The sequence below is a fragment of the Arachis hypogaea genome, chromosome 15 (genome assembly GCF_003086295.3).
Source record: "Arachis hypogaea cultivar Tifrunner chromosome 15, arahy.Tifrunner.gnm2.J5K5, whole genome shotgun sequence".
Classification (NCBI taxonomy): Eukaryota; Viridiplantae; Streptophyta; class Magnoliopsida; order Fabales; family Fabaceae; genus Arachis; species Arachis hypogaea.
Genome location: NC_092050.1, coordinates 3,304,387 through 3,329,100, shown reverse-complemented (window position 1 = coordinate 3,329,100; position 24,714 = coordinate 3,304,387). Strand labels below are relative to the sequence as shown.

The 24,714-nt window shown below is 29.5% G+C and overlaps 1 protein-coding gene across 4 annotated transcripts; it reads right to left on the bottom strand.

Annotated features, from left to right (window-relative positions):
* Positions 1-8,175: 8,175 nt before the first annotated feature.
* LOC112747621 (uncharacterized) lies at positions 8,176-14,591 on the bottom strand. 4 transcript variants are annotated; one of them, XM_025795736.3, is made up of 13 exons: positions 14,395-14,591; positions 12,866-14,053; positions 12,717-12,756; positions 11,837-11,889; positions 11,376-11,421; positions 10,816-10,908; positions 9,865-9,972; positions 9,709-9,763; positions 9,541-9,616; positions 9,309-9,375; positions 9,177-9,227; positions 8,985-9,077; positions 8,176-8,694 (listed from the first exon to the last, which is right to left on the bottom strand). In XM_025795736.3, the coding sequence occupies exons 2-13, from the start codon at positions 13,999-14,001 to the stop codon at positions 8,593-8,595; spliced, it is 1,920 nt and encodes a 639-aa protein (XP_025651521.1). In that variant the 5' UTR covers positions 14,002-14,053; positions 14,395-14,591; the 3' UTR covers positions 8,176-8,592. The 4 variants fall into 4 exon arrangements, with proteins under 4 accessions (XP_025651521.1, XP_072073602.1, XP_025651520.1 ...); XM_072217501.1 differs by having other exon boundaries at positions 9,177-9,224; XM_025795735.3 differs by having other exon boundaries at positions 12,866-14,040; positions 14,395-14,587.
* Between the last annotated feature and the right edge of the window lie 10,123 nt (positions 14,592-24,714).

Here is a 24,714-nt window from a genome sequence, read left to right as displayed (position 1 = left end):
ACTCCAAAAAATATCTCTCGAATCTATAGCATTATTCTAAAATACGATATATTATTGAAATTGAAATGAAATATAAAATTTCGTGTATATAAGTATATTACTTAATTTCTCATCACTAAACAACTTTTAATAAGTTAAGAGTAAATTTTTTTATCAGATTACTTATTCAAAAAATTTAAATTAACAAAAAATACATAAATAATTATATATTTTAAATATCTTTTATGAAAAAATCTTTTTTAAATTTGTATGAATTTGTTTTTATAGATTTTTTTCTACTTTTACCTGCTTTATGTTTAATTTTTTTTTTGAATTAACAAAAATTAAACTCCATAGTTTAGGTTATAAAAATTTTGATATTATGGCATTTTTAAATCTTAAATTGATAATATTTTAACAGAAAAATATTCTTAAAAAATTAATAAGTTGCTAGTTTACCACAAGATATTAGAAGTAGAAACAAAAAATGAGAAAAAAAATGAGAAAAAAAAGAAATCAACAACCATTTTAAATATATACTAAAATCAATTATTAATATTAGTGATTAATATAAAATTACATTAAAATATAAAATATATATTAAAAATAAATTAAATTATTATATATATTTATATACAAATATATAATAACTAATTTTTTATGTGTAGATAACGTTTTTAAAAAATCAATTTTTTTACCAAACTCTTAGTAGATTATTATTGTATCATATACTTATACGTGGGGGTAAAAATAAAGTAATATTGGTATATTTTCAAAAACAAGACAATATCAATACAAATGTTTATTATAACTACCTATTATGAAATGAAATATAGTTATATCAATTTTCAAGTTCTTGCATTGATTTTGATGCAAAGTTACACTAATTAACAAGAAATGATGATATAATTGACATAATGGTCTTCATATTGGGACAAAGTATCCAATGCAAAATGTTTTTGTTGTTTTTTAGAAGTATTGGCACTAGATTTCAAAAGCTAGATTATTTTGGACAGAGAGTTGGTAAGAACAAGATTAGTAGAGCCAAGCTGTAAACCAATTTAGCCACAACCTGGCCTTTGTCACAGACACCCCCTTAAATTAGTGCGGCCCACCAAACAAATCCCTAGATTATTTAGCTCTAAAGCTAAGCATTAGTGGATTCCTAATCACTATCAATACTCATTTTTTTAATAATAAACTTTATTTTTCTCTCATTTTAATATGTGTTAATGACAATGGAGCTCATGTCTACTAAATTATAACCATGTAACCAAATTTAGGGGTATGATTATTGCTATCTCCAAGAAATAGATTATTTTAATTTTTTTTAATTGTTTAGTAAAGTATTTTTTTATTTTACATTTTTTAAGTAGGACAAAAAAATCATATAAAAAAATATTAAATAATAAAAAATCACACTTTATCAAATAATTTAAAAAAAAATTAAAAAATTCTACTTCCCTTCTCTCTCTAATGTCAACAATAATCCTTCCCCTCTTTAAGACTAACTTTATGTTTAGATTAGTCAAAAACAGGATTGCTATGTTAGGTGGTAAAAACAACTTTCTTTTACTTTTTTATTTTATTTTATCTTTGTTTTTAATATTTATCAAATTTAAAAATTATCTTATTATTATTTTGTCCTGTATATTGAGTCAATATATATTTCTTTATTGTTAGGTAAAATGTAAATTTCACATCTTATCTAATAATAAATAAAATAACGTGTCTGCTAACAAGCTATAATTCAAATAATAATCTCTTCATACTCATCTAAAAATCGTGGGTTCGAGTCTTATTTATATCTTTGAAATTTTAATATGGAAGAAAAGTTTAAATAGTAATAACTGAATTATATAAAATTATCATCTAACAAAATCAAAATTAAGATTTGGAAAAATATCTACACCCATCCACAAAATTTGTAGATAAAGAAAGGAACAACATGTTACATTACAAGTTGAGTATGTGACACAATTTGACAATTTCCCAAGTCTGTTTACATACAGAGAATGATGCATTACCGATGCCAAAACTTCACCAAACTGATTTAATAATATACACAGAAAACAGGAATAACTAAATGTATTCCAAAAAATGCCAAAAAAAAGGAATATTAAAAATACACATGAAGATGATAAGCTAAAAAATACTGGCATATATTAATTATGTTTTGTCTCTAGTAAAAAAATATGAAAAGAAGCAAAAAATATAATTATATATTTACTATGAGATTTTATCTTGATGATGATGATGAATGGGGTCATGAATTTGGTCGTCCATGGAAGAAACTGAAGTTCTCTTAATAAACTCCAAGCAATCAGCAATGGCTTCTGCATAGAAAGAATTGTTCCTCACATAAGATGGTGCCACGTGTCCCTTCATAACCACCAAGCTATCTCTGCTGCTATTACTGTTGTTCCTCTTGAATCCACCACTCCTTCTTCTTTGGAACACTTTCTTGAGAATCTTTAGAGCCTCAGAATATGAGAGTTTTGTCAACTTATCAAAGATTCTAAGGAAGAAGTTGAACCTCTTCCTTAGTCTTAGATAGTAAACTCTTCTTAGATTCAACCTAAACACTCTGCATTTTCCGTGGCATGATGACGTGGATGATGCTGACGACGAAGAAGAGGAGGAGGAAGAGGAAGATCCTCCTCTACCACTACTAACTCTGTTGTAATAACTCATGTGATGATGATGATGATCCATATGTTTTGGACTAATAATTATTATTAAGCACCAAAACTTGATGAGTTTATGTACAAATATATAGGGTTGAAGGGTGACTTTTTTTGAAGGAAGAAGCTTGGAAAGTTTGTGAATTTTGGACGGTTTGGTATGGTGTGATTATTTATATATATTGATATATGTCACCGGGATTAAACTTGAGAAACTTAGGTTTGTTATTTAAATAAATATATATACAAGGCACTAATATGAACATCAAGGTGTTGAATCATTGATTGGTGTGGTAGGGCCATTGTATGGGGACAAGGGGGAAAAATTAAAATAAATAAAAATTAAAAAGACCAAAATGCCATCTATTCTTTTTCAAAGTAGGTGACTAAAGCAAAGCAACATACATGAATATCATAATCAGGATCAAATTGGTGAGATTCCGGAATTGAGCTGCTAATTAAAAGAATATGTTATAATAATAATAATAATATGAGACTATTTACTTTAGCTTTTGTTAGTCTAACAAAGTTTGACTTTGGAATTGGCTTTTTATGATTGAAGGGCTGGCTTTTTTACATTATAGGAAAGATAACTGGCAAAAATATTATTTTGTTATTTTATAGATTTTTTTTAATTGTCCTGTTAAATTTATGCGTTTAGATAATTTTTTAAATAAAATAATTTAAAATATATCAATAGATAATTAATTATTTGTGTATAAATTTTTTTTATATTGATAATGCCATATATATATATATATAAAGTTGTTAATGAACATGTACGTGTGCTTTTAAATTTATAAATATAAATAAATATTATGAGTACTTTAGAAAATGTATGTGAGACTTGTGATGAGTTTCATTCTCTCTCTTTCTTTCTGCTTTCCATGAAGAAAATTTGTCTGATTACGGCTCAACTTTAATGATAGTAACGAACTTTGAGGACTAATGCTCACTAGGATTTATGATCTCTTTAATTACTACAGTTGTCTGTCTAAAAAATCCACTAATCTGCCAAAGGAGTAGCTGATCCACACAGTTTTCATTGAAAATTAGTGTTATCTTTATCACCCACCTTATAAATTATTGATTATACTTTGGAGCCCATGATTTTTAAGACACTATGACAACCAAAAATAAATAAATTAAATTGTGTATTGGCACTAAAGATTAATAACATATGTACTTCTATTGTTAGATAAATTGTAAAATTTATTTATATATATCTCAAATGGGTCGAAACACTCTACTATACAAATTGATATTGTATGGAGAGAGAATTAAATTTTTTTTATAATTATTTTTTTATTATTTTATTAATGTTCAAAATATGGGTCATAGTATTTTGAATTTCTCTTTCATCATATAAAAGAAAAGATATATAAACTTACATTTTTATCATATAATTCACCATCAAAAAATATATATCATCACTAGTTTCATAAATAAAAAATAATGGTATAAGTATAAATAATCCTTAATGAAAAAATATAATGGTCTATATATAGATTTCCCACAAGATGAGCTCGTCTAGTCTCTCTAATTCAGCGTTTTTAATTAGTTTAATTTTCTAGATGTAGCCGATTGTTGTCTTAACAAGTCAAACGGGTGACATAAACCAACATTATTGGTAAATGTTTCGACAAAATCATTAACATGTATCTTATCGCTCAGCCATATACATCGGTCGGATTTAAACTCTCGATATTTGATTAAACAAATAAATATTGATTTTGACCAATCTAATTTAATTAAATAAATATTTACGTGCAGTTATTTTTACCTAAAATTAATACTTAAAAATTCTTAAATAGTGATTTAATTAAATTTATCAAATCATCTGATAATTTTTAAATATCAATTTCATACGAAAATAACTGTTTGTAAGTTTTTATCATTTAATTATTGTTACTCCACTTTATCTGAACATCAACCAACCAATTATTAAACGGGAAACAAATAAGGAACCCTAATTAAACTTGTACAAGTTCATGAAACAGGGAAAGTAAACTAACTAAACTAAAAATTATGGAGGAGAGGTAGATGAACCAAAGTTATTGTGTGAGCATTGGTCATCAAATTTATGCATAAAAAGTGCCACATGTTTCGGACAAAAAATATTTTTGGTTGATGAATGTATATGCCGTTTATGGCAATGAAGAATACTTGGGCTCTCACCTGTCCTAACAACCTTAGCTTTGTGTAAAGTTGAATTTATGAATGAAATCAAATACTTCCACTTTTAGCCGCCAAAAGAAGTTGTTTCAAGTTTGTGTTATAACGGTTACCCATTAAACATCACATATTTTAATTCAAATTGACATGCAAACGTTTCAATATAGTGCCGACTTTTGAACTACCACCGGGCCTTGTATTTAATTTGTAACTTCAAACAATTAAACCTTAGAAGGTAAGAAATTAAGAATCACATATGTTCCATTAATGTGACGTGTATGTTTGATAGTTGATAACACTTGTTTGACACATTCATTTCTTGGAGCAAGTTGTGTTTTAACTAACAAACTAAAAAAGATAAAGATTTGGTGAAAACTCAGGTGAATTCGACTTCACGTGAAGTTGATATCTAATAACCATTAGATGAAAATTTACTCAAATTAGTCAAATCATCTAACGGCTCTCAGATATCAACTTCTCGTGAAGTCGACTGCACCTGAGTTTTTACCTAAAGATTTATCTATCATGAGTCTTAAAGACACATGTTAAAATTATAAAATAAAAAAGTTTTTATTAAAAATATAAAAAATTTAAATTTTTAATATATTTTATTTTATTAAATAAAAATATTTAAAATTTTTCATTGATAATAAATTTATTATATACCCTTAAAACATATATTAGTTAAACTCAAAAAATAAAACCACGATTTAAACATATTAAAAGACAATTATCTAATAATGTTTTTTAGAATTTGTAAAAAGAATCTAAATAAGAGTAATTAACCTATTATATATAGTTGATATTCAGATGCTATTATAATGGGCAACAATAAGTATCTATTTACAATTAAGTAAAAACTGTAATTTAATCATAATAATAAAATTAATTTAATATTAAACTAAATAAACATATAAGATTACAATTAAATATTATATATTAATCTATAATATCCTAAATATATTGTAACATATACTATATTGAATTTCAAATATTTAACTTATATGTTTTTATAAATGGCTTAAAAATAGCTCGTATATATCAACTATCAACTATTAACGTAAGAAATTATCTAAAATATTTGACATATTTTGAACTAAAAAGGAAAATATGTTTTTGAGGATAATACACTTCCTTTTCAGCTCTTCAGAATAGATATCATTTTCTTCGTCTTCTAAGTGACCATTAACGTCATCATCCTTGTCTTCTTCTTCATCTTTTTTATTTTTTTATATGTTTAAAAAAATTAAAACATATAAATTTTAATTTACAATACAAAAATTTTGATATACAATATAAAAAAATTTTAAATAACTATATATTTAAAATATTAACACTCAACTAATAAAATATACATAACACATAAAATTTAGTATATAATACAAATTTAATGCATAATATAAAAATTTTTGTTAAGGACTATATATCCAAAATGACATCTAATCAACAATATATATATATTACAGAAATTTTAGTATACATTCTGCACAAAAAAAAAAATCACATATTTAAAATATTGACTAACTCAATTAATAAATTATATTCACAATAAAAATTTATATATTATGTGCAAAAAATTTTATATTATAAATAAAATTTCTATGCTTTGTGTAAAATTTATGTGCTATATTAATAAATTTTTATAATGTGTAAATTTTTTTATATTATGTGTAAATATTTATGTGTTATGTCAATAAATTTATTTACTTTTTGATAAAAATTGGTGTGTTGAAAAAATTCGAAAAAAAAAAGAAGTAGTAATGCATGTACGCATTACTATTATTGGGTGTGCTTAGTTATGGATAATTATTATTATTGGGTCCAAAACACTAAAATGATTATTGTTGCATAGTTCCATTAAGTGCCAAAACACACGTATTTGTACTGTATGGAACACGAAAATAAACTACGTGAGTGCGGTGTTTTGACATTCTTAATAGCTAGTACTACTTAACTCTCGTGAAAGGAAAAAAAAAAAACCAAGAGAATTTGTTTTTCTTTTAAATAAATATTGGAGGTTATCTTGCTGACTAATGTAATTGTACTAGGCTTGTCCTATTATCTTATAAAACACGAAAGTATCACCATTATAATAGTTTAAATCCATTTAATAACAATAAACTTTTATTTAAGTACTTGTAAGAAATCCAACATATGAGTTTATTTCACGCACCGACGTTATCCCTTGTGTTTTGTTCAAATTATTATCATATTACGGATAAATAATAAACAATAACGTGGTAATCAGTGTAGGCATTAATTTATTTCACACATTATGATTGTAATATTCTTAATGGATAACATCACCATCAGTGAAGCTTCAAGAAAATAAAAAATAAATAAATAAAAGAATACTAAAAAACTATTAGAATTTATTGTTTCAGTGATTAGTTAGTCATGAATATTTAAAAATATGTAATAAAATATATTGTTGAATTATTAAATTAAAAAAATTGAGTTGATAGTTAAGTGATAGCTAAAAATAATAAATTTTGATAAAAATTATATATTGACCCCTAAATGAAAGTCAAGCAAATATTTGATGGAGTCATGGAGGCATAAAAAAGTCAATAAATAATAAGTGGCCGATTATTAGATTTCTAAAAACAAAATGAAAAACTGAAATTTGATGAGATAGCACTGGCCACAGAGCAAGCTCCCTTCTTTTTCTTCTTTCGATCTCCCCCACGATAAAAACTTTGACTAAACAACACTAAAACCTACTCTCATTTATCACAAGGTGACTGAAAAAGAAGAACCAGCATAATAACCATTTCAATATTTATATATGTGCGTGTGTAGCTTGATTTTAGTCATGTGTTCAACGATGATACTAAATGTTCAAGTCAAAAAGTAAACATAAATTCAAAATATGCACGCTTCAATGGTGACCATCAAAAGTACATTGATTTGTAAACATAATATATTTCTTTCATAAACAAAGTTCCTTTTGGGGAGGAAAATGGTATTTACATAGAACTATGGTATTAAATTTACTAGGAAAAAGCTAACTATGGTATTTAATTTACTAGGAAAAAGCTACTAAATTTCTCGTGAACTTTGATACAGTCAACAAGAAAATAGAAAACAAATAAAAAAGGAAAGTCAATGGGATAAAAGTGTGATTAATATAAACCTCTTAGATATAGAACCTTCCAATACATTTTGATGAAAATTTATTTTTATTTTAAAAAATGAAAACTAAAATCAAATTCTAAACTTTTTATGATTAAAAACCGGACACCATATCAAGATGTCATGAACTATTAGGTAAAGACACACTAAAGGCATCGTGTTTAAAACGAAAAAAGAAATGAACACAGACCCCAACCAAAAGTTGAACCAAACACACTGGTCTACTGATCTATGATTTTATTTCTATTACATTTCAGAAAAATTGCCAAATGATCAGTGCGGAAAGCAACTAAGCAAATGCAGTATATTCATCCCAAATGTTAAAATTAAATATCAACAGCTTAATTTACTCTCATCACCCAAGTTGCCAATATAATGACATGTTCTTCAGCAATTAGAGAATCCTAACTAACTAAACTCGTATTAACATGGTCGAACTGGAATTGCTAGAGAAGAATCATTAACAAGGACTTTTAAATATCCCAAACATAAATAAATATAAATATTATATGCTAAGCTAAGCTACAAATTGGGGTAAGTCTGAAGAGGCTGACCCTGAAGCCATTGCTCTAAATGGTTTCCCTGCAACTATCTAAGTAAATCAATGGTAAAGGAACCACTATTCTGATTGCTCAAATGGGACCCGAACAAACAACTGTCCATGCAGAGTTACCACCGCTGATGTCTGATGAGGATCAATTCTTGAGGGCAAACTTACAACCTGAATTCATTAAAATTCTTTAAACATGGATGACATAATGAAAAATTATTAAACCATAGAATCGCAAGACCCTCAGTAGGATGTATGTAGCAGAAAACTTTTTACTACAACAATTACAAAGCATCCAGTGGTACTTGTGTAAGAAATACTAAAAGAAAATGAGCATGGACCATTAATATAAATAATTTAATATTTTAAGCTTGAAAATATTAAACACCACCAGTAATAGATATCAATAAAATTACCAAGCCAAATACATCCTTATTGTTGAAAAAGGTGGAGAAATCTACCTTTTTGAAAGGTGTTACACCCCAAGGATTATTGAGATGCTCAGGCTCACCACTAATAACTAAGCGTCCTGCTGGGTCTGATTGAACACGCACCTGATAGCAGAATGTATATATGATTATCCTCACCATAGTTGGACTAGTGTAATTTATCATTTTATTTTTAAAATTAAAATTCCTAGTATATGCTATTACCTCTTCTCGAAGTAGACCAGGAACTAAAGCATATACCTCAAAGCAATCCTTCTGCCCACAAAAGTTTCCATTGCAATGAGGAAATTGCATATAAAAATTATATTCTACTTGAACACAAGATAAGCAACTTACAGTTTTTTGCACATTGATTTTTACCCAATCAGCAGGAGGTCCAATATCAATCACAGCTGTATCCAATCTACCAGCCACATATATCAACACAGGCAGGCAAGTCAGCGAGTGAACTAAAGTGCCAAGCATAGGCTGGCAGCATACTTCAACCATTAACCATACAAACAGATAAGTAGCAAGCCTAACACAAAGGATAAACAGAGCTGTAGAAAATGAAGTAAATGTGTCTTACTGTGGTTTAGACGGTTTACTACGTGCAGCTTTGACTGCATTGTCCATATACGATGGTTTCTTACGTTTAAGTAAATCTGAGCCAAAGTGAAGGGAATCAAATACTGAGAGAATCATTTAACAACTACAATCCTGTTAGGAATGGTAGCAATAGGATGAAGGGCCATACTGATGCTTTTAAGCTGCTCCTTTTCACGTTTTTGCATAGACACAGAATTCCTATCCTAAGAAAAACAAAAGTATTAAACAATTATACGGTGTAAAAAGTAAAAACAAGGACAAAGAGAAAATGCCAATTAATCACAACTTCAGAATTGTACCAGACCTTAATAATGGGATCACCGACTTCACCATTGCCTAGTAGACGTTGTGAGTGCCAACCCCGCATAGCGCGTGCTGCAGCATCTCTACGTGCTCTACCTGATGCTGAAGTCTGCATAGAATCATCATTGAAACATAGCACACAAATAACAACAGGGATAACAGATAATGATAGAGCGGCAGTTTAATTCCTCCCGCAAAGCAGCTTCTACATTACAATAAGGTAGAAATCAAACCATTTTAAACTATTGTTCAAACTTAATCACCATGACAGGGCACAATGGCATAGTTTGATCCATGTAGCCGACCCACCCTAGTGGGATAAGGCTTTGTTGTTGTTGTTGTTGTTCAAACTTAATCAAGTATTCACATTTAACAATGCTTGATGCCTTAAAATCCACGTGTAGGCATTACTTTCCTAGGGATGGGGAAGGGAGGTAAATATGTAGAAAACCATAGAGATGCAAAGTCGCACAGATGAAATATTCTTCTTGCTGGAAACATAATAGCCTTCTGAAATTGTGAGGAACCAGGGGGAGTTTAAGCTTGAACTGATAATTAGGTCAAACTTTCTCTTAGGAAAAGTAATTTTGAGAAAATCTAAATTAGAATTGCACCATGTTAAAGCCCCTAAAATTTCAGCAATATAATTTTCCAATAGTTCCCCCCCATCTTATGACAGCAAACTTGATGAAAAAGGTGCCATCAATCATCTATTGAAGTCAACAAAGCAAAAATTTCCATCAATAAATGTTCCTTGTACTAGTGGTGGAGCAGGAACAGAGCTTTAACATTTTGGAAGTTACTTTTTGAAAGAAAAACTGCATAATTACTTGGTATGGGAGTTAAGGGTTAAATCGGGAAAAAAAGTGGACACTAACTTCCCCATTCCTTTTATATTATAGTAGATATTATTGCTTATGCTATTAAATCAAACACAGAAATTACATCTTACCTGATTTTCGATATTCATAGGCTCTGGTTGTGAAGGAATTGGAACACTCAGCTCACCACCTTTTATCTTATGTCTTTCATAATCAAGAAGTGCCTGCAGTAGTACATCAGAAATATTAAAAACGAATAACACATTTGAAAAAGAGCATGCCTACATTTATATGCACAATATCTGGTAAATTTTTCAGAAATCTTGAAAATGGAATAGCTAATAACAAAATAAGCATATATGTCTAAGGTATTAAATAGATTATATAGAAATTCGGACAATGCCACTACTTAAGAGCCAAAATTTTCTCTAATAAGGCCATAACTTGAACACTTATCATCTTGACATCTTACAGATCATAAGGTATGCTAACATGAAAATTTCCAGGTAAGTGACATTATCTAAAATAAACCAAATGTTAATAATAGTAATGTCCACACAAATAGCCTAAACAGAAGCTTCAAAGAAACACTAAGCATGCATAGATATTTCAACAATTTGAAAACTGAATTTATTTCATAAAAGAAATTTTTTTTTTCAAAAGATGAAGTCTAACATTAATCTAAAACCACCTTCTCATAAAACCCACGGAAAGTCCATGAAACTGTGGTACATGTCCTGCATGTGTTAAAAACAGAACATTATAATCAGTCATAAGCAATCAATTCATCCAAAAAGCTGTCAGAATTTGGCAGCCCTTCTCCCCACACATATCCTCCAACCCCCTAAAACAACCAAAAAGATACCACTTATTATATAATGAAAATAATAGCTTGAAAAGTATACTTTCCCATGCATAAGGAAATCAAGCAACCATTCATAATACATGGAAACACTTAATTGGTCTCATCATCATAACCAATACACACTACCATTACCATGGCATTACTTAGAAAATTAGAAAGAATGCATATCACAGATTTGAAATCTAATAACACAAAGAGATACAAAGTACTATAACGTGTTCATTTGAGGAGACTCTTCAATGAGCCATGAACACAATCAAGACAAGATAGGGGATGTTGGCTCTTACTTAGGAGGTTTGAAAGATTCTCCCACTTGCCGCCATAGCTTACACGAGGTTACCTATTCATAAATATAAGCCTGTTAGGGGTATGTCCTGGCAGCAATGAAAACAACTGATCCAAAACAAAACCTGTTAGCTAGAGTGTAATGAATTTGCCTCGAGGAACAACCACTTAACTCATACCAAAGCCTATTTTCAAATACACTCAATTTTCATAATGCGCATATAACTTCATAGGTGAAATAGCAGCCATATTTGCACCATGGCCAATTGTTCATCCAGTTAATTAATTATTCGACAGCAGATTTCACAATCATTGATGGAGAATTCAGCAGGTTAGCAATTTCATTTGTCTTCAGTTTGCAACATGAACATCATAAGAATTAGCATATCTGTGGAATCATAGACATTTACAATCTTGCATGTTCCATGTATAATTTGAATTGTGTAAATTTTCATAGTACTCAAGCAATCTTAAACACCTAGGTATTTGATTACAGAGTATCTGAGAATAAACATATACCAGATTACTCATAGACGTTTAAATATCTAGATAGTCTCTCCCACTGGTTTGTATATGTACGAGTTTATATGCAATGAAACGTCTTCAACTTTTACCGGCAGTCAAAAATTGGTCTTACCACTGATCACACATTACAGACAACAAAAGTGATCGGCAAAGTCAAACTACTATCCTACAAACACGGATCAGATGGAGTGTGCCAACATGTTTAACCAGAAGACCCTACTGTTAATGTGGATATCTAACATATGTTCATTCATCCAAAGTCAGCTACATAAAATTATATAAATCCTCTGCCATACCCCTCAAAAAAAAGGGAAAGACAGGAGGAGGAGGGAGAGGGGGGGGGGGGGTGAAGAATACCTTGTCATAACCACCCAATCTTGTTACAGCTCTCCACAACCTTATAAACCACCAAATATGGATCAGGCCAAAGTGATCATATTTCAGAATTTGGTCAATTCATAACATAACATAACAGTGAAAAGCTAAACTGAACAGCTAAAACTTACTTAAGGCAATTAAGTCCTTCTCCATAAAACTTGGGAGGTTTGAATTCCATGCTCCTCTCCTTAAAGAAATTTTCAAGCTCCTTCATGAATGCTGATTGCTCTTCCTCCGTCCCTGACTCATTCCCATCATAACAATGGTCTGCGTCCAAGAAAAGCATGTGACTTGAGTTTTCATTCCCATTGTCTGCAGTTGCAGCAGCTTGATTTTCATCAGTCTTATTCTCAACTTCTAATATATTCTTGATTTCAACATTTGTATCAGCAGGAACAGCTTGCAGCATAGAAGGCTCATCATGCCCGGATGGTATGGGTTCAACATGGTTGCAACTTTTACCATTAGCCACTTCACCATCTTCAGGCTTCACTTCTGCTGTTGTTTCAGCAACATTGGCATTATTTGTACAAACATTCACATCATCCTCTGTACCATTATTGCTCTGAGGAATTTCATTAGCTTCCTCCATCGGGTCAGAAGCTTCCTCACGATCAGTTCTATTTACATCAAGCTCTACTGTGACTGACTGAAGAGTATTTTCACTACTTTGAATATCTTGCTGTTGAATACCCTCAGGAACCACCTCTTGATCCTCACTTTTGTCCTCAAGTGGTGGCTCAGCCTTGTCCGCAGAATCTGGTGCTGACATAGCTTCAGCAGGTAGCACAGATTTAGTCTCAGAAGGTTGCTCAGACTTATCCTCAGAAGGAGGATCTGCCTCAGCTTCCGCAGGTGGTACTGCCGTAGCCTGGGCAGGTAACTTTGACTTAGCCTCAGCAGATGGCTCTGACACAGCTCTAAGAGGTTGCTCAGCCTTGACCTCAGGAGATGGCTCTGCCTTGGCCTCTGGAGGTGGTTCTGCCTTTGCCACAGGATGCAGCTCTGCCATAACCTCAGCAGGTGGTTCAGCCGTAGACTCAGCAGGTGGCTCTGTCTTAGACTCAGCAGATGCCTCCGCCTTAGACTCAACAGGCGGCTCCTTCGATATGTTTTTGACGTGATTTGGACTTTCCTCTACTGGAGCAGGAGTAGAAGAAGCATCAGGTTGAATTTGAAAATTGGCATCATCTAAGTGTTGGTTTTCTTCCATAGCCGAGGGCACGCCCTGGCCAACTTCCTCATTTTCTTTCGCATCACTCATTTCCGAAATTCTAACCACGCATTAGAACAGGACAACCTCCTACACCAAACCACTACAGGAGTTCAACAGAAGAAAACAGAGATGAGGGAAAAAAATTTCATCCTTAAAACTAAACCGGATCAACACCGAGGATTTCTAAAGTTAGGAAGTTGGTATAAGGTGAGAATATGAGGGCAACTAAACCCTAACCTGACATCTATAATTTAGTCCCAAAAACCAAATCGTACCATGTGTTTGTGAAATTCACAAAGCACAAAAAGCTTTGAGTTCTTAGTCTTCTTTGCAGAGATTGAATAAATAAATCTAAATTGAACAATGAATGATAACCGTACTTTTTTAAAAAATAAAATAAAATAAAAAAAGGAAGAAACAGCAGTGCCAATTTAGCATTACCTGTATGAAATCGAAGATGAACGAGAATTTGAAAAAACCCTAATTGGTTGTGATGCTCTATGCGGGTTTACTTGCAAGAAAATTTTTACCACCACAACGTTTTCAGCTTCAAGCGGCAGATCCAGAATTTGATGCGAGCTTGATATTGGAACACGCGCCACGCGCCGCGCTAGCCACGACCTCCGAAACGTCAAAAGGTCAAGAACTGCAATCTTACTCATACGACGTCGTTTGATTTGGGCCCTGACTAGTAAATCCAGTAAGAATAGGAGCCCAAAATATTTGGGCCTAAACTGATGTTCAAAATAACTAGTCCAAAACATATAGTATTCCATCATTTCCATGTTAGGTATTCTGATACTAAACCAAAGCAGAAGTGATATTTACAGATTCGAACTTGAGTATGTCAATGACAAACAACATTGGTCCACATGCTTGTGGGCTAGAGAAAAATCCCATACATGTGAATTTACCAAATTTCTCCATTTCTCTATGAAATTTGTCATTTGAAAATCAGCGGTGCTGCTCCTCTTTAATTTTTAACGTACATGAATCATTTGAGAACAATTTTTATTTTCATAATTTCAGGGTAGACCGAACATTCATTTTTCCTTATTATGCAATCACTGTATTAGCACAATATATATGCCTTATGGCCCCTTCTCCATGTGCCCAATTGCTGAGGTGTGCAGCAAGGGTTTTTTTTGTTTCCCTAAATTTTCTTTACAATCTGTTTTTTAGCCATTAACACTTAACGGTCACTGTCACTGTTAGTTTATCTTCGTCAATTATAAGAACTTGTATATGTAAAGTTATATTGTTGGAAGAAAAATACTATAAATCAGAATTTATTAATTTTAATTTTAGTATTTAAAAGTGTGTGTTAGAATATAAATTAAAAGAATTAAATTGATGACTAAAAATGATAATAAAAAATAATAAATATAACGATTTTTGAGAAGACTGTCTAATTCTCTAAAAAGAATTAATTTAAACTCTCTAATTATTTTTGCTAGACCTATATATTTTTCTGCGAACCAATAAATATTTTTATTACGAAGAAAATTGTGATAAGTCTATATATATATTTTTGTATACCCTTTTGAGAATTTTATTTGTACAAAAAGATTTTTTTCCTCACGCAAAAAAAAAGGGTCGTCAACCCCATTTGTTAGAACAACTTTCATCTACCGGTCTATTAAGATGCCTCAACTGCATACATCACTGCACTTTTACTTGACATCTATTGTTAACGAGAAACGGCTCGTCTCGTCGTGATCTTCTCTTCAATTCTCAAAATTTCTTTCGTTCTATTTCCATAGAGATAGACTTATGAAATCGAAGAGATTCGAATATTTTTTTTAGAGCGTATTGATTTGATTTTATAAGCAGACATCGTGTATTATTTAAATTATTAATTTCAACTAAAAAAAATAATTTTTTGATCCTGTAAAATTATTGAGCAAATGATACAAAATAAATCAAATTAATTTTTCGAAATCTTCGATTTTTTCTTTTCACTTTTTCTAACATTTCTCTTGTTAGAATTATTGTCTCCTATAGCACTTGCATTTAATTATTCAAAATTACAATCATATCCTTGTGATTAGTGATCAGACGGACAAAGGCCGAAAAGAAAAAGTACAATGTTGTCGGAACCCTTCAGCAAAAATTTCAAGGAGTTGAGAGTGTACTTTGCAACTGTTGACACAGTAATTATGCAAACACTTATGTTAGATGTATTTTTTGTAAAGTATTGGCAGAGAATTACTAACAAATGTTAAGTCAATTGCATAAAGAGAATAAAATACTTGAAGTTTTTTGGAAAAAAAAAACGTGAAGTAATAATAGACAGGTGTTATCTGTCCTTATCAACTCTGCTTGCTACCAACCTGTCCAAAAGGGGCCCTTAGTTGTTCAAAGCAAAAGAAAAAAAAAATTAGTGGTTAATTTTATGGTTATTCATGCGTTTCATGCGTTTATTTTAAAATTAGTGGTTGCATGATTGAAATAAGGTAAATGAATCATGATTAGATATGTTCAAATTTAATTCTCTATATTTATCTATATTGTAATTACAGTATTTATTCTTTGATTTTTCACTTATATTTTTTCTAAAAAAATCTTAGAATTTAATTCCAAAATAACTGACTACAAAATTAAAAGATTTGTTATCTTAACCAATCTTACATCAATTATTTTTTCATATAGTATACTTGTAATATATTTTTACTCTAGCAAACCTAGAATGACATGAACGAATATATTTATTGTGAAATGATGAAAATACGTGTGTTAATAATTTAAGGAGAATAATTATTGAACATAAATATCTAACATCATGACATCAATAATGTTTGAATGTCTGCAACTCTTTGCAAATGTCAGTCTTTAAAACCCTTCAAGGCTTGTATACGTAGCAAAGTCTCTTCTTTTATTTTTTTGAGAGGCTGAGACGACTTAAATTTTAATAACCTTTTATAAAAATATTCTATAATTAAGTAATTTATCCAATTAAAATTAATTAAGTTGTATAATTATTTTTATATTCATACGCTTTTTTTCCGTGTACACTATTACTGTTTGTTTGTTTTTTTTTTTCTTTTTAGTTTGTTATCATCGTTATTATCACCATCATCAATATTATTGTTGTTGCTACCTCTTTTTTTTTTTCATTTAAATTTTTTTCTCTTCCTTTCTTTTTTTTCTTTATCATCATCATTGTTATCGTAAAAAAATTATAAAAAAATAAAAAAAGAAATCACAACAACAAAAAATAAAAAAGAGGAAAAGAAAGAGAACGAGTTTTGAATTATATATAATTTATTAAAAAAATAACACCAAAATTTTTTAATAATAACATATAGATATATTATTTTTGATACCGAACTTTCGGTGTCACCTTGAATAAATTTTGGTGTTATTTTTGTTTCCAGTAAAAATTTAACCTAATAAGTGTGAATACATTCATCAACTAAATAAAATTGTAATATATATTCATTCAAATCTAATATGAGAAAAATACTCCTAAAAGAAGATGTAAGAGCAAAAGAAAAGAAAGAAAAAAATACAGCATTAAAGAAGAGATTTATACATTTTGTAACAAAATTTTGATGTTAAAATTATGAAATTTCGGTACTATTTTTGTTTATCGCAAGAATTCAATCCAATACGTGTAGCTCAAAAAATTTATGTGCCACGGTAAAAAGATTACAGTGTTATTGTCTGATAAATTCAGTATAATTCAAAATTTTTCATTTCCATCTTTTTCTTCGTTATCATCATCATCTTTTTTTTTATTTCAACTTCTTGTAATTTTTTTATTTTACTCTCATAACAAGAATAAAAACAAGAAAACAAAGGAGGAGAAAAAGAACACAAAGAAAAAGAAAAACGCAAAGAAGCGTAACGTGTTTACGCGCGCTAATGATAAAGTTAGTTTTTGTTGAATTTAAACTAATTTAATTAATTTTAGTTATAAAAAAAATTTGGATGTATAGCATCATTTAACTTTTTAATGGTTATTTTTTTCTTTGTGTGATATATTGTTTTTTTTAATGGTGTAATAGCTTTTTTTATGGGCATTTTAAAATTGATAGGCTAGTTTTTTTTATATTTGAAAAGAATATCTTGAAAAATATTTGATGTTTATGAATTTTTTTTTGTAAATTTTGAAAGAATTATATCTACTTAAAAAAGAAAATAAGATATCTCAATGTCTTGCAGTTTGTGTAATTTTAGAAGTAAAAAATTTGTCTTTATTTTTATTCTTTAAAATTTTCTATAATCAAATATTGCACATTCTTTTATTGTATAACATAAAAATATAAATTTATTTTTATAAAATTTGTTTTATGTAAGTATCGTTTAATTATTTTTATGAACGAAGTGTATTAGTTAGATGTTTTAAAAAAAAAAACATCTAATTATAAAAAAATAATCTACAATTTTTTTGAAAATAAATTTAGTGTGATTTAATTTTTTTTATGTGATTTAAATATTTTTTTATATTCTGAATTTTTTTATGAACTATATAGTATAACTTAAAAAAGATAGAATTGGGTAAAGTTAATTACACCCCTTATTATTACCTAGCGTAACTATATTTCCATCTATATACTTTGTAATTAATAAAGGAAGAGAACATGTATACATTAACGTGGAAATCTTGGAATGGATATCTATTGAGTATGGACTATGATTAGCAAGTTGAGTGCCTAAACTAACAACGTAATCAAGTAATCATCCATTTCATCCGTTCCACAATTTAATTTAATTGAAGATCTTGAATTCAAATTGTAAAATAGAAGCCAAATTAAAGGATCTCCATCAATTAAGTTGTGGCAAATTGGTTCAATGTTTTTTTTCGTAATATTTTTTAATTCGATAAATTTGTAACACTTATTCAATCAGATAAATAAATTGGTTATTCGACCAATTTAAATGAATTAATTGATTCAATATTTAGTAATAACATTTGAATACAACATCTCCCATTAAAGATAAAGATGAACTACTCTTTTTTTTTTTTCTACTATCTTTTTGTTTCTAATTTTCTATCTTCCTTTAATTTGTTCCTCAAAATCAGAATACACAATCATCTCATCTTACATCTTACATACATATAAAAATAATGTAGCAACGATTGTTTTGTCTTTAAAGATTTTATTCATTAATTTTATATAAACCAAGGAGAATAACTTTATATATTCGGTTATGCTACGTTACCAACAGCATATCTGCCAACTTCTGCCAACTCTTATATAATTGTGTTTCATGAAAGTGTGTTCATGGATGTGTCTAATAAAAATGTCTTTTTTATAATTGTGTTTAATAGAAGTGTCTTTATAGATATATTTTCTGGATGTGTCTCTTTATATATGTATTTAAAATATATTAATTATTAGACACATCTACGAACACACTTTCATGAAACACAAATATAAATAAGAGTTGGCAGAAGTTAGCAGATAATATATTGGTACCCTATACTTTTCCATTACCTACATATATAAACATATATCATCACTCGCTATAAGGCAGAATATACTAATGGAGTATATATATATTCAAATCTAGTGTACCGACTTCATTATTCACGTATTATTAAAAACATTTTATTTAAAGCTTCTTATTGTTATCGATTATGTCACACCTAAAATTAAAAAAAAAAACAAATAAGTTTCTATTTTTTATTACGAAAATAAATAAATTTTTTATTAAAATTAAATTATAAATAAATTTTTTATTTTTGTAAATAAAAAACATATAAATCTCTCTTACAATAATTTGAATTTGATACAAAGAGATTTACGTATCTCTAATTAGGACAAATCACATAAAAAAATAAATTAAAAAATAAAATTACATGAATCTCCTAAAATAAAATAATAAAATATATTATGTACATGTGCTAATTCTATGTAAATCGAAATAAGTTATTTCGATTTGTCTTCACTTTATGTAAATCGAAACAATTTAATTCGATTTACTAGAATATTGTACAATTTAAATCAATATGATTCGATCTATATTAAAAAAATTAATAATATATATAACGTTGGATGTTCAAGTATATAATTCGAATTTATATGATTCGATTTACATAAGTACTAGATCGTGGTAAATCGAAGTTACTAGCTATATTATTATTATTATTAAATGTTTTGATAATATTGCTTGTTCAGCAGCCAGGTGCGTGGATCGTATTCCTTTTAAGCTCTAATTTATTGCTTTATATCCTCATCGCATCATCAATCACGATCACTGAATTATGAACAATCCATTTGGAAAGGGAAAGAAGACTCAAGAGAACTGAATTTAGTTTGTTTTCCAATCAAAAGCTATAAAATGAAGAAAATATGATATAGTTAGTCTTGCAAAAATTAAAGGCCGAGAGTAAATCATCCAAATCTATATGGTTCTGCGATATACCTATGAGAAATCTTTTGCTTATGTCTTATTTAAGTTAATATATATCTTATACATATTAAAATTGAGTTTAATTTTAATATATTAATAGTATAAATAATTTTCCATGATTATACAATAATTAAATTCATATATATTTAAAAATTAATTAATTTTAATGATATAATTAAATATTTATGTAAATTTTTTTATACATAAGTGTATGTAAATTAAACTTATTTACATATTCTCTTTTAATTTATAACTAGTATAACATAGTTTTTTTTATACAAAATAAAAAATCAGAAAACAAATAAGCTTAGATAAATTTTTGATCCAATAAGGGATTTATGTTTTTAGTGTTATTCTTTTATATATATGTATATATACACTAAAAGTTAAAAAATATTTATTTTGATTATTTTGACTAATCTACTCTATTAAGTGATGCATTGCAGGTTAATATTTACTTAGCTTAACATATTTTACCACATCAATATTTAATTATTAATTACTTTAGCATTTAATCTTTCATATCATTTAAGAAATCAAATAATCAAACTAAAATTAAAAAAAATCATTTAGCATGTCTTATTTTTGTACTTTTAATCTAACCTGATATAATAGACTTAGAATTAGTTAGTTAATTGCTACTGTTAGTATTGATTAGTTAGAGTTGCCGGCTAGTAAAGTTAGTTAGATAGATTAAGTTAATTAATTTTTGTGTAATTATATAAAGATAAGCATGTAATGCAAAAACAGATGATGAATGAACACAACTTTTATCTTTGCCAAAATTTCTCTTTCTCATCTTCTCCAATTCTCTCCTTCTGCGGATTCCAATTCTCCAAATTCTAATTCACTAATAGCTTTTTCTTCACTTGCACCTTCCTCTTCTGTTCATCTCTCTCTCTCACTCCCTTTTGCAAGTTCTTCACCCTTCACCTTTGGATTCACCTGATAGAGATTGATGAGAGCCCAAATCTCTCCAACCACGAAATTTCACATGGTGCAGTGAGCATGGAGGAGAGATCGCAGCTCCGATCAACGAGACCGAGGGTGAAAGATCTGAACCTGAAACCAAACCAAATTCAACGATTACCTTCCTCTTTTTCTTGTTGTTCGTTTTGAAGTTGTTAGACCTAATTCTTTTCAATTTCTCAATTTCTTGAATCCATATCAATTCCTCAATCGACAATGATAACTAATCAATCGAATCCAGCCTTTCTTATGGACGAACAATCAATTGCAAATTTTCTGAGTCAGATCTCTGCGATTCAAGCTCATGTGGCAAGAACTACTATGAATCTGATGCAAGATCCAGTGAGCCTCTATTTCATCCATCCAAGTGAAAGTCCGGGTAATCCTCTCATACCTATTAAATTGAATGCAAACAATTACAGTTCGTGGAGCCGAAGCATGCTTTTAGCTCTGAAATCAAAGAACAAGTTAAAATTTATCGATGGATCCATTGTGAAACCGGACGAACTCGATCCACTATTTGAAGCTTGGGAGAAGTGCAACACCAATCTAGTGTCATGGATAACTGTGTCCCTTAGCCCAGAAATATCAGAAAGTATAATTTGGAATAACAACGCCTCAGACTTGTGGAAAGAATTGAAACGGAGGTACTATCAGGGTGACAAGTTCAGAGTTGCTGAATTACAAGAAGAGCTCTTCTAACTCAGGCAAGGAGATGCCACTATAACTGCGTACTACACGTGTAACACCCTAATGCTTTTAAACTGGGTTAAGCTTTATTTGGATTATATTTAGTAACTGATATTTAAAACCATGCGAAATTTTTCTTTTAAAACAAATAAAATATGAACTCTTTTTATAAAATAATTTACATTTGTAAAAATATTGAATAACTAGTTTTTATTAGAATAGTTACTAGTTGAAATATATAAGTAGATCTGAAAATTCTAACATGAAAAAACGGGCGTGCTAAACTATGAAGACACAACAATGACAAGTTTTACTCATGCCAAATAATCATAACAAGAAACATGATAGCTACAATTGTAATCACTCAATAAGACAAGACACACAAAAGTCCTAACTTTCTTAATTTGTATAATTATGGCTAAAACAATCGCATATTCTTCCTTCTTAAGGTAAACGCTTAATGTTTTGTATCTACGTTCTCGATAGCTTGCTCCCACTAGTGCACTTGTCTTTTCACCTCAACTGAGCAATGTATTGCTTTGTACTGCATCGTTCCTGAAGATGGTACGGAGAGAGGGGTGAGAAACAAAAGTTTCTCAGTAGCTTATCTATATGGTGTCGTCGTATCCATCCCCAGCCACTCCGAGTTTTAAAATAAAAACAGTGATAATGCAATGTTATTCAATTATTATTTTCAAAAGTCTTTGTTAGTCGGAGTGGTGTGACTTTTAGATGCTTCTCATTTACTTATGCTATGACATGTCTGATGCATACAAAATGCCTATAGCGTTAAAACATATAAATGTAAACTCGTGAACCTTGGTATGATGTTCTCATAGACCATAAAGCAAGGCAAAATAAATAATAAATAAGAAAAAAATAGTAACATTCTCATATATAAGTCAAACAGAATATATCTGAATAAAATAAAGATCTTAAACAATATCATACATCATACAAAAAGGAACTTTGGATAAAGAAGGATCTTTGGATGAAATAATAAATATAATCATAAATTAAAAAAAGGATAAAAGAAGAACAATCTTGATCACACTTTTCATTGCACTTTTCATTACTTTTTTTCGTAGCTTTTCTGGAAGGTATTGAGTTCAAACCGGTATAAAAAGTGGGAGTCCCCTTCCCTTACCGAAGGTTCTTATCCTAAACGTTTTGTCGATCACCTTCCCTTACCGAAGGATCATCTCGACCGATTACCTTCCCTTACCGAAGGATCATATCGATATCTTGTCTTTAGGGGTCATCTTCCCTTACCGAAGGATCATTTTCTCAGTTCAATTTACAATCAAGGTTATTTAGACATACACAAGAAAACAGTTATATCAACAAAGATATCTTATTATATAAAATTGATGGGAGTCACCTTCCCTTACCGAAGGTTCCCAAAAGTTTGCCGATCACCTTCCCTTATCGAAGGATCATCTCGATTCGATCGCCTTCCCTTACCGAAGGATCATCTCGATTATCTTGTTTTTGGGGGTCACCTTCCCTTACCGAAGGATCATTCCCTCAGTCCTTTAATGCACATAAGATTGTTATTATAATGCATAATGCGTATGAAGGAAAGAGACATTATATCATGACATGAAATGCTAACATCTATATCCAAAATAATTAACATATGACATATAAAAATTAGCATAAAATCCCCTACCTCGAGTAAAGTTTCGATAGGTGTTCTGATGCAAATAGATGCGATTTGTTAGTGAAGATAGACTTGTTTCATAGCTAGACTTTGTGTATACTAGAATGTTTTTTATAGAAAAAGGGAATAGAATGAGAAAGGAAGGATCAAATACCTCTCAGGTTTGTGCAGATTATGTTAGGAGGCATTTAGGTGAAATCTTCAATCTGAATTGTCACTTTGTGAGCTCTATAACTTTTTCTATGTTTAAAATTTGGAAATAGCTATTAGAGACAAATTTATAGAGAATTGAATTAGTTTTAAAACGAATCTTAAACAAAGTCAATCGAATAATCACAACTTGAGATATTCTCGAAATACTGTTAATATATCAGACTGGCTGATAAGAGTGCGATTTTCTACTATGAACTTGTAACCAATTTATCTACCTAATTTAATTTGAATTTGATTTTATACTGGACTTAAGGAATAGAGCTAGTATTCTTATCTTTTCATATAACAAAATATCATTCAAATATAATAAATGTAGAATTAGTTATGACTATGTTTTAAAAGGTTGTTTACTGTCGGTTAGAGATTTACTACCACTAGTGCTTTCATATATTTAAATTTTAAATTCAAATATTAAATCATTACCATTTTAATTAATTAATTAGTTATTAAAAAAATGACTTGATTCAAAAAGTTGGATGTTACAACACGAAGCTACAATCAATTTGGAAAGACTTGGACAATTTTCAGGCCAATTCCAGAGTGCACTCATTATGAACAATCGTGCACATGTGGACTGAATGTGATGCGAGAATTTAGAATAGAGGATTACACAACAAGATTTTTAAGAGGTCTCAATGACTAGTATACTGCTGTTAGATCACAACTAATGTTGATGATTCCCATGCCTGATATAGACACTGCCTCTCCATGTTAACACAACAGAAAAGACAATTTAATGATTGTCAAGATTCAAAGATCTTATTCAACAAAGCAATATCTCCTTATCAACCAACTGATGACATAAATAGAGGGAGAGACAGAGACTGAGGAAGATGCCAAGGCAATGGTAGAGGTAAAGGCAC

What these genes read in the sequence shown, in the direction of transcription:
- LOC112747621 (XM_025795736.3), bottom strand. Translation starts at nt 14,001, where the DNA reads ATGAGTGATGCGAAAGAAAATGAGGAAGTTGGCCAGGGCGTGCCCTCG. An exon ending in GAATCTTTCAAACCTCCTAA is followed by an intron (nt 11,422 to 11,836) that starts GTAAGAGCCAAC and finishes TAACACATGCAG; the next exon opens with GACATGTACCACAGTTTCAT. An exon ending in CTGGTCTACTTCGAGAAGAG is followed by an intron (nt 9,078 to 9,176) that starts GTAATAGCATAT and finishes TTCTGCTATCAG; the next exon opens with GTGCGTGTTCAATCAGACCC.